The following is a 15,262-nucleotide window of genomic DNA, read 5'->3' as shown; positions in this document are numbered from 1 at the left end:
GCCTCCTCCCCCCTTACCTGCTTCAGGCTTCAAGCAGGGGAGGGGGCGGAGACTTTGGGAGGGGGCGGAGTTGTGGCGTGGGCGTGGGCGGGGCTGGGGGCGGGGCCGGGGCCCCCGGGAGTGTCCTCCATTGGGAGGCACAAAATATGGTAACCCTAGCTAATCTATACCATGCAGTCACTCCCCAGCCCCCACACCATTGCTTCAGTCTTTGAAGAAGTTAAAGCTGTGAGTTATGTTGTACATTTCCCAGTATAATGTATCCCAAACCAAGTTACACAAAGTTGTATAAACATTGAAGGCTATGGGCTCTGTGTTCTTTCCTGTAAGCACTGCACTGGTTCTTTGGCATTGCACAGATTTGTGTTGATGACGGGATATGTGACTCTTGCTCTAACCATGCATTTTAACCTTTGTTTCTGAAAGGTGAAGGGCAGGATTTTTAATCAAGTAGAAGTTTATCTTTAATTATAAAAAACATAATTGGCATTATCATCTAATTGCAATTACTGACAGAGAAAGTCCTGTTTTCACAAGTAGTGACCTATGCTGCATTATCGCTCTACTGTTACTCTGTTATGAAGCTGTATTTGTATTTGGCAGCCAGCCAGCCAAAATTAAAAGGTAATCAAAATGCTTCTCTGCAGTCCAGTTATCAAAGTCACTGACTCTACAGCTTAGTAAATAACAAAGTCAACCTTTAGTGTGACATCTTATCAGGAACCTTTCTTCAGAAGTCTCTACATCTATTGGTAAGAAATCAAATGACATTCTAAATAATTGCATGCAAAAAAACCCTTGCAAAATAGGTCAGAAGAATTGTTCTCTATATCTTCTGGTGTTGAGTTAAAAATCAGTTTAATGTTTCAAGGCACCACCACGGTTAGAATTTTATACCTGCAAATATTCATTGAATGCACTATTATACAGTAACGTCAATGTATTAATAAATAGTTTGTGCAATTCTGAGAAGCAATCTATAAAGGAATGTTAGCTATACAGTAGGCACATATATTATAATACAAATAGAAAACAAAATTCCTAGAAAAAGCATGTTGAGCACCTTTGTGGTATGGGTTATATTTCTTGTGCTAAACACTATGTAAACCTTAACTTACAAAAACTGAACTCTCACAATAATTGGTTATTTAAATCTTTCTTTTCTGGGTAGTTTGCTCTAGGTCATGGGATCACTCTTAGGGGCAGAAGCCTCTGTCATTGGTTGTAATGGGCTGTCTTGTTCACTCAACTGTAAGCTCAAGTTTTCAGAAGTTAGAAGGGAAGAATTAAAGACAATTTCACTTAAGTCTGATTTTATGGATACTAAATGTGGATCTTGAAAACTTAAAGTTTTCTCCACTAAAACCTGTGTATTTTCTCGTGTCATTCCCATGTCTGATGGTGACTTCCTTTTCATTCTTGTGTATGATTTGTCCAGATTCTCCATGCCTTGCTCGGTTTTCTGAAATCGCCCAAAGAACCAGATGAAGAACCCAAACAAAGCAAAAGCCAGCAAACATGGAATAAAGGCCAGACATTTGACATCAAGGCTAGCCCCTGTATATCTGCTATGCAAGAACATGTCTCCTTCAGCATAAGTCCTGTTAGTCAGAGGGTTTGTGTTATTTGATCTCCAATCCCAGGATAACTTGGTTCTGTTAAGGTCCTTTAAGCTTTCTGAGTCCTCCACTGTGTAGATCTTCTGTCCAGGACCAATATATTGACCGTATTCATGAGGTTTGTAAAATATTTGATTCTTCCACATATTTAGATCCAGGATTAAAACCAGAAAGATAATTCCATAGTTAAACCATTTACCTGTTTGAAAAAAGAAAACAGTGTCATCGGATGTCCTTTTTATAAGTATCACAACCAGGCCGATAGAGTAAATGCCCCTCAGATAAAAATTTTCTTTCAATTAACCTGTAAAACAAAGTTATAATGAAATTCTCAGCAGACCCAGATTTATTCTTGAATCTCTCTTAGTATTTTATAATTATGTCTAGGCACGTAATAAATCATTTTGTAAAACAGTACAACAGTATATCAATTGAATTCACACTGCAGTTTGTAGGTGACCTGTTGATTAAACCATTAGGTGATGTGGTTTACATCAATCAATCTAAAAAGAACTCATTTCAGGATTTTAAAAATAGTTGCATGAAAATTCTCCTTGAAAAGGCTACATTTGATAGAACTCTTTGTATGCTAGTTGTGAGATGCTTTGAAAGGATGACAATTACATTGCTTTAATAGTATGTACTGTGATTGATTAGTTCTCATGCAGTGAAGCCCAGACATATGTACGTGGGAGGTATGGGGGTTCTGAGATATGGTATACAAAGTACATACAAGATACTACTTTACTAACTCTATTCTTTGTATCGATGCCATTGCAGTATCGTCAGAGCCTACTTATTAACTGGAACCATCTAAAGATCTTACCTTGACATTGTATTAGCAGTGTCCAAGAACTCATCACATACAGTTAAAGACATTTTAGGACCGTGGATGCACAAGTATATCTAACTCCTGCATTATGTGATTTTGCACATAAGACACTAAGGAGTAGTTTTGCTAGTCATCACTAATGTTGATATTAATTTTTAGTAAATAAAAATATACACATGAAAGAGAATCTCAAAGATGAGTTACTTTATTGGTTTGGTAATCGGTGGTGTGGTTGAAATTACTGTCAGGCTGTGCACTCATGTTCTGCCATTAATTTGAATGTCTTAGTAAAGTAACCCCTTATAGTTTGGTATTTGTATTTATGTTTTTAAAGGGCTTTTTTAAACCAGATGGCCATTCTGGATGAGAATAAACATGAGCATTAAATTTCTTGTGGCATTGCCCTATCCAGAAACTAAATTACTGAAAAACCAGGGAGGAAATTCTGCTGTCAGTTTCAACATTATAAGTCCTCACGAACACCACTGAAGCTATTGGTATTATTCTGGATTTTCACCAGCATAGCTGAGAGCAGAAGTTAGCCCCATATTTCCTATTACTTTAGTCCCTTAATTGGTCCCTGAGACATTAATAATACTCATAAAAATTTAAAATAAACACAAAACACCAAGAAACACAAATACAAATTCTAAACCACCATGCCCCTAGATGAAAAACTAGGATTTTATTGCACCCAAAACATCTTTTGTGCCTGTCAGTTACCTTTGCAGTCCTGACTGCAACAGTAACCTGGTTTGTAATATTTTATGACACCACACTCATCATCAAACCTCTGCTATATTTTTCACTCTGAATGTAAAGGTTCCTGCTGGGTTGCACATACAGTTAGGTTTGCATGCCAAGCTCAGAGTTGGAAATAGGCTCACTAGTGGTTTTCACACCTCCTCCCACACAGGCTATGAGGCCATCACCTGCATTCAGGAGGGTCCTCTAATGCCTCTTCAGCCTGCCTGGAGGAGCTACCTCCTCACATGCTTTCTTCTCTGATTGGCACCATGAGAAACAGGCTATGTTGCTGTGCTTTTTGTTTCTATGGAAACAAGGCAGGCGGCTCTGCAGAGAGCCTTGCTAGGTGAAGGGGATGGTAGAAAATGGGTGGACTGTTATGGGCATTTGTAGGAAGAGTATAATACTTTCCTTCAGGCTGACACACCTGCAAGTGAAGAGGAATAGGAGGAGTAATGGAAGAGATTGAAATTAGGGAAAAAATTAAGCATAACGCAATATATGTTATACTGAGACTGCCACTCCTGTATAGAGCTATAGATGTCCAGTCTAAAAGGGACCATTACGAGTCTAGACTCCTGCATAACACAGACCAAAGAACATCACCAAATAATTTCAGCATCAGGTCCATAACATCCAGTTGGGCTACAGCATATCTTTTAGAAAGACATCCAGTCTTGATTTAAAGACTTCAAGTGATGGAAAATCCACCACATCATTCGGTAAGTTGTTATAATGGTTAAATACCCTCACTGTTAAAAATATTTGCCCTTTATCTAGTTTGAATTTGTCTAGCTTCAGCTTCCAGCCATTGGGTTTTCTTATGCCTTTGTCTGCTATATTAAAGAGCTCCTATCAGAAATATCCTTCTGGTGTAGGTGCTTATGTCCAGATCCTCAAATGTATTTAGGGGCTTAACACCTATCCCATGAGTGTTAGGCCCCTAAATACTTTAAAGATCTGTGCCTTAGAGACTGCGATCAAGTTACCTCTTAACCTTCTTTGTTATAAACTAAATAGATTAAGCTTCTTAAATCTCTCACTACAAAGCAAGTTTTACAGACTCTGAATCATTCTTCTGGCGCATCTCTGAACCATATGCAGTCTTTCAACACATTTCTTAAAGTGTGGAGCCCGCAACTGAATACTGTATTTCAGTAAGAGTCTACTAATGCCATATACTGAGTTCACACCACTTTCCTACTCACAATTCTTCTATTCATTGCATCCCAGGATTATGTTAACCCTCTTAGATGTAGAATTGCACTGTGAGCTTATGTTCATGTGCTTATCCAGCTACGTTCTTTTTAGAGTGGCTTCTTTCTAGTGTAGCCCCTCCCTCGAAGCATAGCCCAAGCCTCCTCCCTCAGGCTGGCCACTTAGAGTGGCTTTTCCCCTCTCCTCATGTGACTAGGATCCTGTTATTTTTTTCTGATGCTGGATGCCTTCACCCAAGGTGACTCTTCACTGTGCCAGAGAAACATGCCCCTTGGGAAAAAATGCATAATGCTACTAATGGGCAAGGAGTATAAAATCTAGTACATATGAGACAATAAAATACAGCAACAGAACCCCAGCAAAAGAATGACACACCCAAAACAACAATATAACAAAGGGGGACTTTATTGGGAGCAGGAAAATAGGATGTGGGGAAGGCAAAGGTTTGCCTTGTGCTAGCACATCAAGAAACAGGTTGTAGCACATTAGCAAATCAACAAATGTCTCACTTCCCAACACTCACAGCTCTTCCCAACTACTAGCTCCCGGCCTACCAGCTTCCCAGGCAAGTGTGCACTGAAGATGAGTCCAGAGACAAGTGCTGCAGTGCTGTCAACGTTGGGCAGCTTAAACAAAAATGGTCCTCTTACTGTGTCTTCATTCCTGGGTGGGGCAGGGTCCTCCCTTGCAGGGTCGTATCTAGGGCGGGGCGAAAGGGGCAGCCACCCAGGGCAGAGAGCCGGCGGGGGCGCAAAAAATGGGGCAGCGTAAGATCAGGACCAGCGGTGCCAGCCCCTCCCCCTGCAGGATTGGGTGCAGCAGTGTCGGCTGGAGTCCATGGTGTAGGCTGGGGTAGGGAGGGCATTGCCCCCTCAAACAGAGGCCCAGGCTGGGAATGGAGGAGATTGTCCAGAGCTGCTTCTCCTGTCAGGTGTTCGGTGCCTCTGTAGCTGGACGCCACCTCCTGGGTCCCAGTGCTGGTTGTTTTTCCCTTCTACATGTGCTGGGCGCCCTACATAGCCACCATCCTGTTTTCTATACAATGGTTAATGCCTGCAAGGGGGGGCCGGAGGGTGGGATATGGTGGAAGGGGGGTGAGGTGGGTGGAAGAGTCAGTGGGGAAGGAAGGGGATGGGATAGGGCAGGGGGAAGAGAAGGGGATAGGAGAATGGGGGAAAGTGAGAGCCTTCCCCCCCCCAAGCACTGGCAGCCCAACTCCAGTGCATATCCCTGCTGCAGGTACCTCCTCCAGGGCCCTCCAAATGCCCCCTCCAATAATCCCTAAATATCCCTCCCAGTACACAGACACCCCCAGCACCCTCCCAAATACCCCCTCCAGTTCCTCCCCCCGCCCCCCGCACTCCCAGTAGTGTCCTCTATTTGGGTACATTAAATATGGTAACCCTAGAGGCTGCTCCATTCTCACAGCCCTGGTTTCCAGAGCTGGCGGGAGCGAGTCAGCCCTGCCAGCAGCCGCCTGCCCCCAGCACCGGGGCTGGGCACCAGGCTCATGCAATGGCTGTGTGACCACAAGCCTGGAAGCCATGGGGCTGGGACAGGGCAGCCAAGGGGAGCAAGGCGAAGTTCTGCTCTGTGCGCAGGGAGTGTGGGGAAAGTGACTCGGCTGCAATGGCAGGTCCCTGGGTGGGCACTGGGGTGTGACCGGGTTGCTGAGAGGCAGGTGCCCAAGGGGGATGAATACTCCAGGGAGCTCCTCAGGGAGCATCTCATGGCAGCCAGGCTCCATGGCTCCAGGGGGGATCACCGGTTAGCACCAGGCTCCTTTGGGACAGAGGCAAGAGTGTGTCAGGGGCACAGCGCAGAGCAGTGCTGCCCACCCTGCCTGGGGAGTGCCCGGCCATGCAGAGGTGGCCCAGCTCAGGGAGCAGGGCAGGGAGGGCTTCCAGGCAGCCAGCCAGCACCCCAGCTCCCATAGCACAGAGAGCCAGGGGTCCGAGCAAGCTGGGCAGCTCCCACCAGCTTCCGATCTGCTGGCTCCTCGCAGGAGGCAATGGTTTTCAAACTGTGGGGTGCAACCACTAGCGAGGCATGCCCCACAGTTTGAAAATCTCTATGCTAAATGAGAGGCAGAAATCTGGGGGGAACACGTGACCCTGTGTGCCCCCCACATGTCACCTTTAGGGGGCGCAAATATGATTGATCATCCCAGGTGCTAAAATGCCAGGTGCTAAAATGCTCACCTGGCTCCCAGTCCGGAGTCCTGTGGAGGTCTCGGCTGGTTCTTAGTAGCCAGCACCAGGTCAGATCTTTGCCGCTCTGGATGCTGGTCTCAGCAGGGCTGGAACTGCCTGACTCAAAGACTGGATCCCAGGGCAGCTCAAAGCCCCCAAAAGTGGGGAGTGGGACCTAAGCTGTTCTGCTTCTCTCTCAGCTCCCAACTCAAAAGAAGCTGAAAACTGAAACTAAACCTAGTCTCTTTGCCTCTGAGTCAGGCTGACCCCTCCCAGGGAGGAAGTGGAGCAGCCCTGGTTCACCATTGGCCCAGCAACTGTTATTCCAGATCACCCCATGCAGACGCCTCATTATTGGGCTCAGCAGGAAGTTCCAGTCCATTCTGTCCCCACCACTGACTCCAAGCATGTGGGGAAATGGTGTCGGAGGCTCTGGTAGCCATATGGGTGTAATTCATAGGGTAGAACCCCCTTGATGCTCAGCCTGGCACTCTAGGAGCTGGCAAACTCTGAAGAGGGGTTACACTAGACACAGTAACCCATCCTGTAGGTGTGACAGCTAGCCTTTGTTCCTAGATGTGCAACTTTCACATAATGTGTTAGAGTGTATATTGTTTGAATCAGCCTGGCTAACCAAGCAATCCAGATTGCTGGATAGGACTGACTTATCATTATTAACTACGCCACCAATCTGTGTGTAATCTGCGACCAGTACCAGCAATTTTTTTCTCAGATTAATGATAAAGATAATAAATGGGACTGAACCAAAGCCAAGCTTACCCCTGCAAGACTCCACTAGAAACCACCTATTTGATGATTTCTAGCTTTCATCTACAGTATTTCACATTTTGTAGATGAAAACGGCAGCTGGGAAACTGGAGTCACACTTATGAAATCTTAATGTCAGCCACATCTAAACAAATAGTTGTAAGCAATGCTCCTAGCATGGGTTCAGCTCTGCTCGTGTTCATGAAGTCAGGAGCACTAGCGTACAGGGGCCGCTGGCATTTTTGCCACCATGTTATTTAGCCTTGCCCACAGCAGGGCTTTAGCACAGAAGCTGCCTGAAGTGGGAGTTTAAGAATGGCCTTACTGGGTCAAACCAATGGTCCATGGAGCCCAGTATCCTGTCTTCCGACAGTGGCTGGTGCCAGATGCATCAGAGGGAGCGAACAAAACAGGGCAATTTGTCCAGTGATCCATCCCCTGTTGTCCCAGGTTCTAGCAGTCAGAGGTTTAGGGACACCTAGAGCATGGGGTTGTGTCCCTGATCATCTTGGCTAATAGCCATTGCTGGACCTATCCTCCACGGGCTTAGCTAATTTTTTAAACCCAGTTATATTTTGGCCCTTACAGCATCGCCTGACAATGACTTCCGCAGGTTAACTGTGCGTTGTGTGAAGTATTTCCTTATGTTAGTTTTAAACCTGATGCCTAGTCATTTCATTGGGTGACCCCCTGGTTTGTGTGGTAGGTGAACACTTCCCTATTCACTTTCCCCATACCATTCACAATTTTATAGACCTCTATCATCTCCCTCCCTCAGTCACTGCTTTTCCAAGCTGAACAGTCCCAGTCTTTTTACTCTGTCCTCATATACAAACTGTTATATGGAGTAATTATACTCTGTGCTCACTCAAGGGTGAAAGCACATGCCATCAAGCAGTCAAAACAAAACGTCTAACATACATTTGGGAAATGGGAAAACATTTAGTTGCTGGTCCAGCAAAGTATGTAAACATACATCCTTAAAACATACATGCCATTGAAATCTCTGGGCCTACCCATGTGTTTGAAGTTAAGCAAGTGGGTAAGGCCTTTGCTGGATGAGGACCTTATATATGAACAATTTTTTTAATTGAAAAGTGTTTTTTAAAGCAATCAGTCAATGAAAATGAGAAACTTTGTATTTTTACATTAGCTATTAGCTATATACCCCTGTTATTTCACAGAGAAAGTGTAATGTATCTCTGCATGGAGCTGTGGTAGTAATCCATCTATTATTTCCATTAACCTTTCTAATAAAGTTATTTCACTATCTCTTCTAATGATGTTGCATTCACTTCACAGTTTTTAGCATATTAGTTCCTTTATATTTCGGTGGTGTAATGAAACATTGATTTTCAAAACTGCGATTGTCAAGGCAATTTTGTTTTTGTATCTGATGAAAAGTAATAAAACAACAGACAAATTAATTTTAAAAGTTACTACATCAGCCAACATGTCTTTAATCAGCTGAACAAATGACAGCACAATTTAGATTAAGATGATATTCCTTCCAGCTGGGACCAAAACACTGCAAACACCTGTTTTGTATTTCTTTTTCTTTCTTTTGCTTGTTTGTTTTAATGTCTTGATGTCATTAGGTATGGCTGTGTGGGTCAAATGATGAGCCAGTTTGGTAAATTAAATGGAAACAATGTGTTGTAGACACAAGAACTATGTGTGGCTCTAAACTACCTGGGGATTCCCACTAGAGTGACAAGGGGATTCCCACCTACCCAGATTTGCCAGGTTTATGTCTCCTTTATACCAGAAAAGTAGCACAAAGGGACCCAAGTGGATCCAAAGGTTGAGTCCTCAGTCTATCAGATATTCCTGGATATCTATGTTTAAAATGAGGGGACCTTTTATCTTAGAATTTGCTCTCACAGTTAAAGTCGTGATTTTTCATTTGACCCTTTCCAGCATTGCATCTACCTTTGTCCATTAAATATTGAAATATGCCCACTTTTCAAAGGTCTCCAAAGGCACATGTGTACGTACACACAGGTGTCAGACACCTGGGTTGCAATCCCAATGACACTGACTTGCTGTGTGCTCTGGGCAAGGCACTCAGCCCCAAATTTTCAAAACTGGCCTTTGATTTGAGGTGCTTTTGTTCTGGTGGGTGCAGCTTGCGAGACTGCTCCTGAAAGCCTGTCCCAGGTGTAGCTGGGGACCCACAGTTCCCACTGAGGCCAATGGAATTGTGGCTGCACGTATTAAAATCAGGCTCAAGCAGCCTCAAGTTAGACATCCAAAACCAGGGTCTACTTCAGAAAATATTGGCCGTAATCTCTTTTGTCTCAGTTTCCCCATGTGTAATGTGGATAAAAATGCTCACACATCTCTGTAACGCACTTGGAGAGCTGCGTGCTTTGCTGTTATGTTGATGTTATTCGATAGATGCATACACACATACTGTACACAGCTGAACCAAACAGGAAACCCTCTGAGATTTCTTTCAGAACCTGTGTGCCTGGATTGCTTTGTTTTTGCCTCTAACTGTTCTATTTTTGCCTACAGGCTCCCTCAGGCATCTCTGTGCAGGCAGTGCTCATCCTGGACCTAGACATGCTACTTTTGGGTTACCTCCCCAAACTATCCTTGCCATTCAGATGACAACCAGCACTGAGACACTTTCACCTCTGGCTGGAGTGCCTAGTCCTTTCTGAGATGGGCATTAATGCCTCTCCAAAAACTACCCAATAAGGAGTCTTAGTGAATGGTGAGCTCAATCTCCCTACACCTCTCTGTTTTGACACTTGACACACAGCATTTCCAACTTGAACCCTATCCAGAGTTCGGGTAGCTCAAGACTCTGGATCTTCTGTGTGGTAGAATAATATGTTGGTATTAAAAAATACCCGCCTGGCCTCTAGATGCATTTTTAACAACGAAAGAATATGAAGGTTCAGTAACAATGTTTACTTTTAAGTAGTACAGATTTCCCTGGGTACTGTAGAAACTAGGCTACACTGTGTATTTTCATAAACGGCAGCCCAAGAAGGAAAGCACATACACTGCAGTGAACCATCTGTCAAGGGAAATCCAGATGACTTAAGCAGATGCAAAAATTCAAGCTCTTTCTGATATTCAGAGATAAAAGCAAGGCTGAAAACAGGAAAAAATATTTAACATGGACTAAACACACTAGGAATTCCTAGGTACAAAAGAATTAAAGCAGGAAGCAACACTATCTTTCCAGGAAGAATGAGATTTTTTAAAATAATAAATGACAATTACACTAAAGCAGGAGAACAAGGACCGGAAGATGTTAGTTCTGCCGTATTGCCAACTCCAAAAGGTTCAAAAATCATGAGATTGGCTTTAAAACAATACATTTAAGGTTCTTTTTGTCTTCTGGGTTTGTTTGGTGTGGAATTGGGTTTTTTTGAGCCATTGGGGTGCACTCAAGTAGTACTTTAAAGCTTTTCTTTGCAATCATGAAGTCTATTTTTTTTAAAGTGGGTGCTGAGATTCTCATGTAATCACGTGACTCCAGGCTCCAAGAAAAACACCAAATAACACAAGACTTATGATAAAATCATGCGAATTATAACCACAAAATCTTCAAGCCGCACTGAATGCAGCAAAAATACACTGAGCATAGCAGAGAAAAAGTGGCTAAGCGACCCTTTGCACTTACCTGATCTTCACGCTGCTCTAATTTAGGCTGACTTGCAACAGCCTCAAGTGGCCAAAAGAGCAGCCCAGTATCCGGGTAGCAAAGGAGCAGCCCAGCTATGCCCCCTTTTCTCCAGTCATGTCCCCTTTTCCATGTTCTGCTAGTGGCAGCCAGCTCTGGGCCAGCACAGAACTACTGCTACCTGGGCATGCTTTTTCACTAGGCTGGTTTTACTAACCGATTACACTGCGGGGGTGCTATGTAAACCAGCTGCACCCACATCAGATCTGACCAGGGATCAAAATATGAACCCAGGTCAAGACCTCATGAGTGGACAATATTCAGAGTCTGGATCCAGATCACAATTTTGCAGCTTGAGCTCATCCCTATACTAAACTAAACATTGTTTCCAACCCTAGACTCCTCTACTTCACCAATATTATTAACAAGAAAGGGAATTTCTTTTCCAAAAAAGATCTGTTCGAATTAGGCATTCTTATTAGGCTATTGTCTTAAATATTTTAATTGGTTATTCCTGATTTTTTCATTACCTCCTTGATTTGAATTAAGAATTGCTATTTTCTGCACACAGTAACTAGAGCTTGAAAATGCTGTAAGATGATGGAGAGCTGACAGCAAGAACAGATGGTCCAGGTAAAACACCCACCCAAAGGAAGGGTCTCATGCCATCTATGTTAACAGCTGTTTTTAGATATCCTGAAGGGTGGTGTAGCACTGAGATAAAACAGGCACTCAGTATCCAGGGTATGTGACATGCACTCAAATGGATTGATTTGTCTAGTAAATCTAATAAATGGGTCTTATTAATTCTTAGCCAGGAGAGAAAATATTCCTCAGTCCCTATTCACAAGCTCATTCTCATTCAAGAATGCCTCTTCTCCAAAACATCAAAGAGGTCTCCATTTTTTTCTGCAGAGAACTCTATAATGCATAGGTATCCATTTCCCTTAGCTGATCTGTTTTCAAACAGCAGCACAGACAGTAGTTAAAGGAAAGATTTCAGCTGTTGCAGTTGGGTTTTTTTGTCACTACCTTATTTTCTTTAATGTTGCTCATTCTCCCTTCTCTTGAACAACCATCAATACCCCTGACTTCTCTGCATCCCTGCGTCACTCTTCTTTGCCCCTTATTCCCTTTTCTTCCATTCATTGTTTTGTCATCTACACTCTGTACCACCCTTAATTCCTTTGTCTCCTTCAGTCACTGCACAGTCTCCCCCCACCAACCATCAGCCATGGTTCACACTCCCATCCAGTTCCTTGTCTCCTGCTCAAACAATAGTTAACAGCCCTGGATGAAATCTAGGGACCTTGCGCGCTTGCTCCACAGCAAATTCATGTTCTCCATCTTCGGTACCGTCTCCTCACAAAACACCACGACTTCTCCACTGTTCTTGAATCCCATACCCACAACCCATGTCATATATCTGCTACTTTTGACACCTTCCTTGAGCTCTCGCTTCCTCTCCTTTCTCTCTCTAGCCAAGACTTTGCTGACTTCAAAGAGAAGATTTATGTACTCCCTTCTTGTACACATTTGCCCCTCCCATACTTTCTCCTCCTTTAGTTTATATAGTGGCCTTGAAGTCACACACATGCTCCTAATTTCCAAGCCCTCCTTCAATCCCTTTGTCTCTATCCCTTCACTGTTACTGGCCTCTCTTGCCGTACTCTTACCTACTACCTCTTTTGTCTCTTTTCTCTCCATTTTAAGGCATACCGCATATAACACAACCTCCCAAAACACCCCTTTCCTCCATCTGTCTTTCCTACTACCAGCCCATCTCCCTCCTCCTTTTCAATGAGCAATTTACAATTCCTGCATTGATTTCCTTTCCTCTAGATCAGGGGTTCTTTAGGGAAAACAACTAAATATGCACATATACATGTCCAAATCATTGTAACGTATTTATTGCTCGCTAGTAAGTCTGCTGTGAAAAGTGATATTAAACATACACGTATCCCTTTTCACAGCAAACTTAGCCCCAGCAAATCTGGGGATGAATTAAGCCCTAGACGAGGGATCAGGAACCAGGGGTGATGGGGGTGAGTGGGTGAGTGGGTAGCCAGGGGAGGCAGCGGGGGTCAGAGCCTGAAGCCCCAAGGCTAGGGACAGAGCCTGAAGCCCTGCGGCCAGAGCCTGCCGCCCCGCTACCCAAGGGCTGAAGCCCAAAGCCTGAACTCACCGGCTGCCTGCTCCTCCAGCGTTATGCCCCAGCTGTCTCCAGAGGGGGGCAAGGCCTAACCCCTTCTGGCGGCCCGCACAAACAACACCAAGGCTGTGCCCCCCAGGAGCACCAGGGAGGGAGAGGGGCTGCTGCTCCCACCCTATCAGAGACCAGGAGGCTGTGGTTGCAAGAAAAGCCCCTGGTGGCCACATGCGGCCATGGTGGTCGCATTTGAGAAACACTGCTCTAGCTCATGTCTAGATCCACTCCAGTCGGATTTCTGTTTCACTGAAAATGCCATCTCTAAAGTCTCACAAAATGTCCTCCTGAGCCATAGGTGCTCAGTTCCATCTTCCTTGATCTTCAGTACTGTTCTTCAATCCCTCCTTCTTGGCAACTTCTTTTCCCTTGCCTTTTGTGATCCTGTCCTCTCATGGTTCATCTACTTTCTACCTCACCTTAGGCCTATTCTTTGATGGCTCTTTCTCCTTCCATATGGGAATCCCACATGGCTCTATCATTGGCCCCTTCACTTACACTTTACTTCTGGATAATATTGTCTGCTACCATGGTTTCTACTACTTGCCCATGGTACAAGTTTACACTACCCACCCTCAGCTTCAAAGCCCTATTCAGCTCCACCCTGGCCACCACATCACTGTTTCACTCATATCTTCTTCCTTTGCTCTATCAACACTGCTATTCTCAACATTCTCCAACTCCTGTATTTGCTGTATTTGTCCCATGCTGCCCCCATGTATGGAATGGCTTCCCTTTCTTATACCGCAGAAAGAAACCCCTTTCACATTATAATCTCTCCCGAAACACACACACACACACACTTATTCCATGAGGCATACTACTACCCTTCAGCCCACATCTTACAGCCCCCTTTGCCCTCATGGCTCTTGCACTGAGCATGACTCAGTCGTACTTTAGGATTGGGTCCTTTATTTCTAAATTCGCCATGCTTTAGAACATCTACAACCCCTTTTGATTTGTGATAACTCTGCTGTCTGCTTCTGGTTAAAGGACTGATAAAGGTGTAGCTCTAGACAGCCTTTCCTGGATGAGAATGACTGGAGTTAAGAAAGAATATAATCAAATATCATATTAAAGTGATCTGAAAGCGGAACAGATCTGAAAATGTAATAAACTGTTAATTCCCCAGGAGAATCGTTTCAGATACATATGATTTCTGCAGCAACAATAGGTAGTATTTAATGACATGAGAAGTTGTGAACTCCTTGGAGAACTGTAGGCCTGTTTGGTTCATGGAATATATATTCTTGTTCTCTTCACTAATGGGTTATTTTGAAGAAAAAACATAATCTGAATAAAAATCATATGGTCAACAGACTCACCCCAACAGAAAAGAGTACCATGTGAGATAGCTATCACCATGTATAAGATTACATACCTGTTATATGTATGTGATATTCTTCCTTGAAGATATTTTGGAAGTAAGGTAGTTTGAACTGCAGATGTGCATATGGCAATCCAGGAAGATTTACATCAACATCACCCATGAAATGTGGAAACTCCCAATCCTGTTAAAGAAAGAACAGAAAAAATAACTTCTCACAATATATTACCCCCCATATAAAATGGTATAAATTAATAGTAGGAAAAGGATTCTGACAAGTAATATGGCAAAACACAAAAATATGGCAAGTTCTTGGAATGTATTGCAGACAACATTTTGTTTCAGGGGGACAGCCATTTTAGAGTTGGTTCTGACTAACTGGAAGGAATTGGTTGAGAATCTGAAGGCAAGTTGGGTAAAAGTGATCATGAAATTACAGATTTCATGATTCTAAGGAAAGGAGGGAGTGAGATCAGCTGAATAAGGAAAATGGACTTCAAAAAAGCAGACTTTAACAAACTCAAAGAACTGGGAGGTAAGGTCCCATAGGAAGAAAATCTAAGGAAAAACGTTGTTCAGGAGAGCTGGCAATTTCTCAAAGAGACAATATTAAAGGTACAACAGCAAACTATTCCAATGCAAAGGAAAGATCAGAAGAATAGTAAGAGGCCAATATGGTTCCATCAGGAATTCTTTAATGATCTGAAAAT

At 43.6% G+C, this 15,262-nt stretch overlaps 1 protein-coding gene across 3 annotated transcripts in view; it reads right to left on the bottom strand.

Moving 5' to 3' along the window:
• Positions 1-841: 841 nt before the first annotated feature.
• Positions 842-15,262, bottom strand: part of TMEM117 (transmembrane protein 117) — a 348,666-nt gene continuing 334,245 nt past the window's right edge. For all 3 annotated transcript variants that reach the window (XM_054024758.1, XM_054024774.1, XM_054024766.1), the window contains 2 exons: positions 14,607-14,736; positions 842-1,818 (listed from right to left, as the gene is read on the bottom strand). In XM_054024758.1, the coding sequence (XP_053880733.1) occupies positions 1,178-1,818; positions 14,607-14,736 (771 nt within the window). In that variant the 3' untranslated portion in view covers positions 842-1,177. The remainder of the gene's footprint in view (positions 1,819-14,606; positions 14,737-15,262) is intronic.

Source organism: Malaclemys terrapin, chromosome 1 (genome assembly GCF_027887155.1).
Source record: "Malaclemys terrapin pileata isolate rMalTer1 chromosome 1, rMalTer1.hap1, whole genome shotgun sequence".
NCBI lineage: Eukaryota > Metazoa > Chordata > Testudines > Emydidae > Malaclemys > Malaclemys terrapin.
The sequence above is the reverse complement of the archived record's forward strand: the minus strand, read 5'-3'. Positions and strand labels throughout refer to the sequence as shown.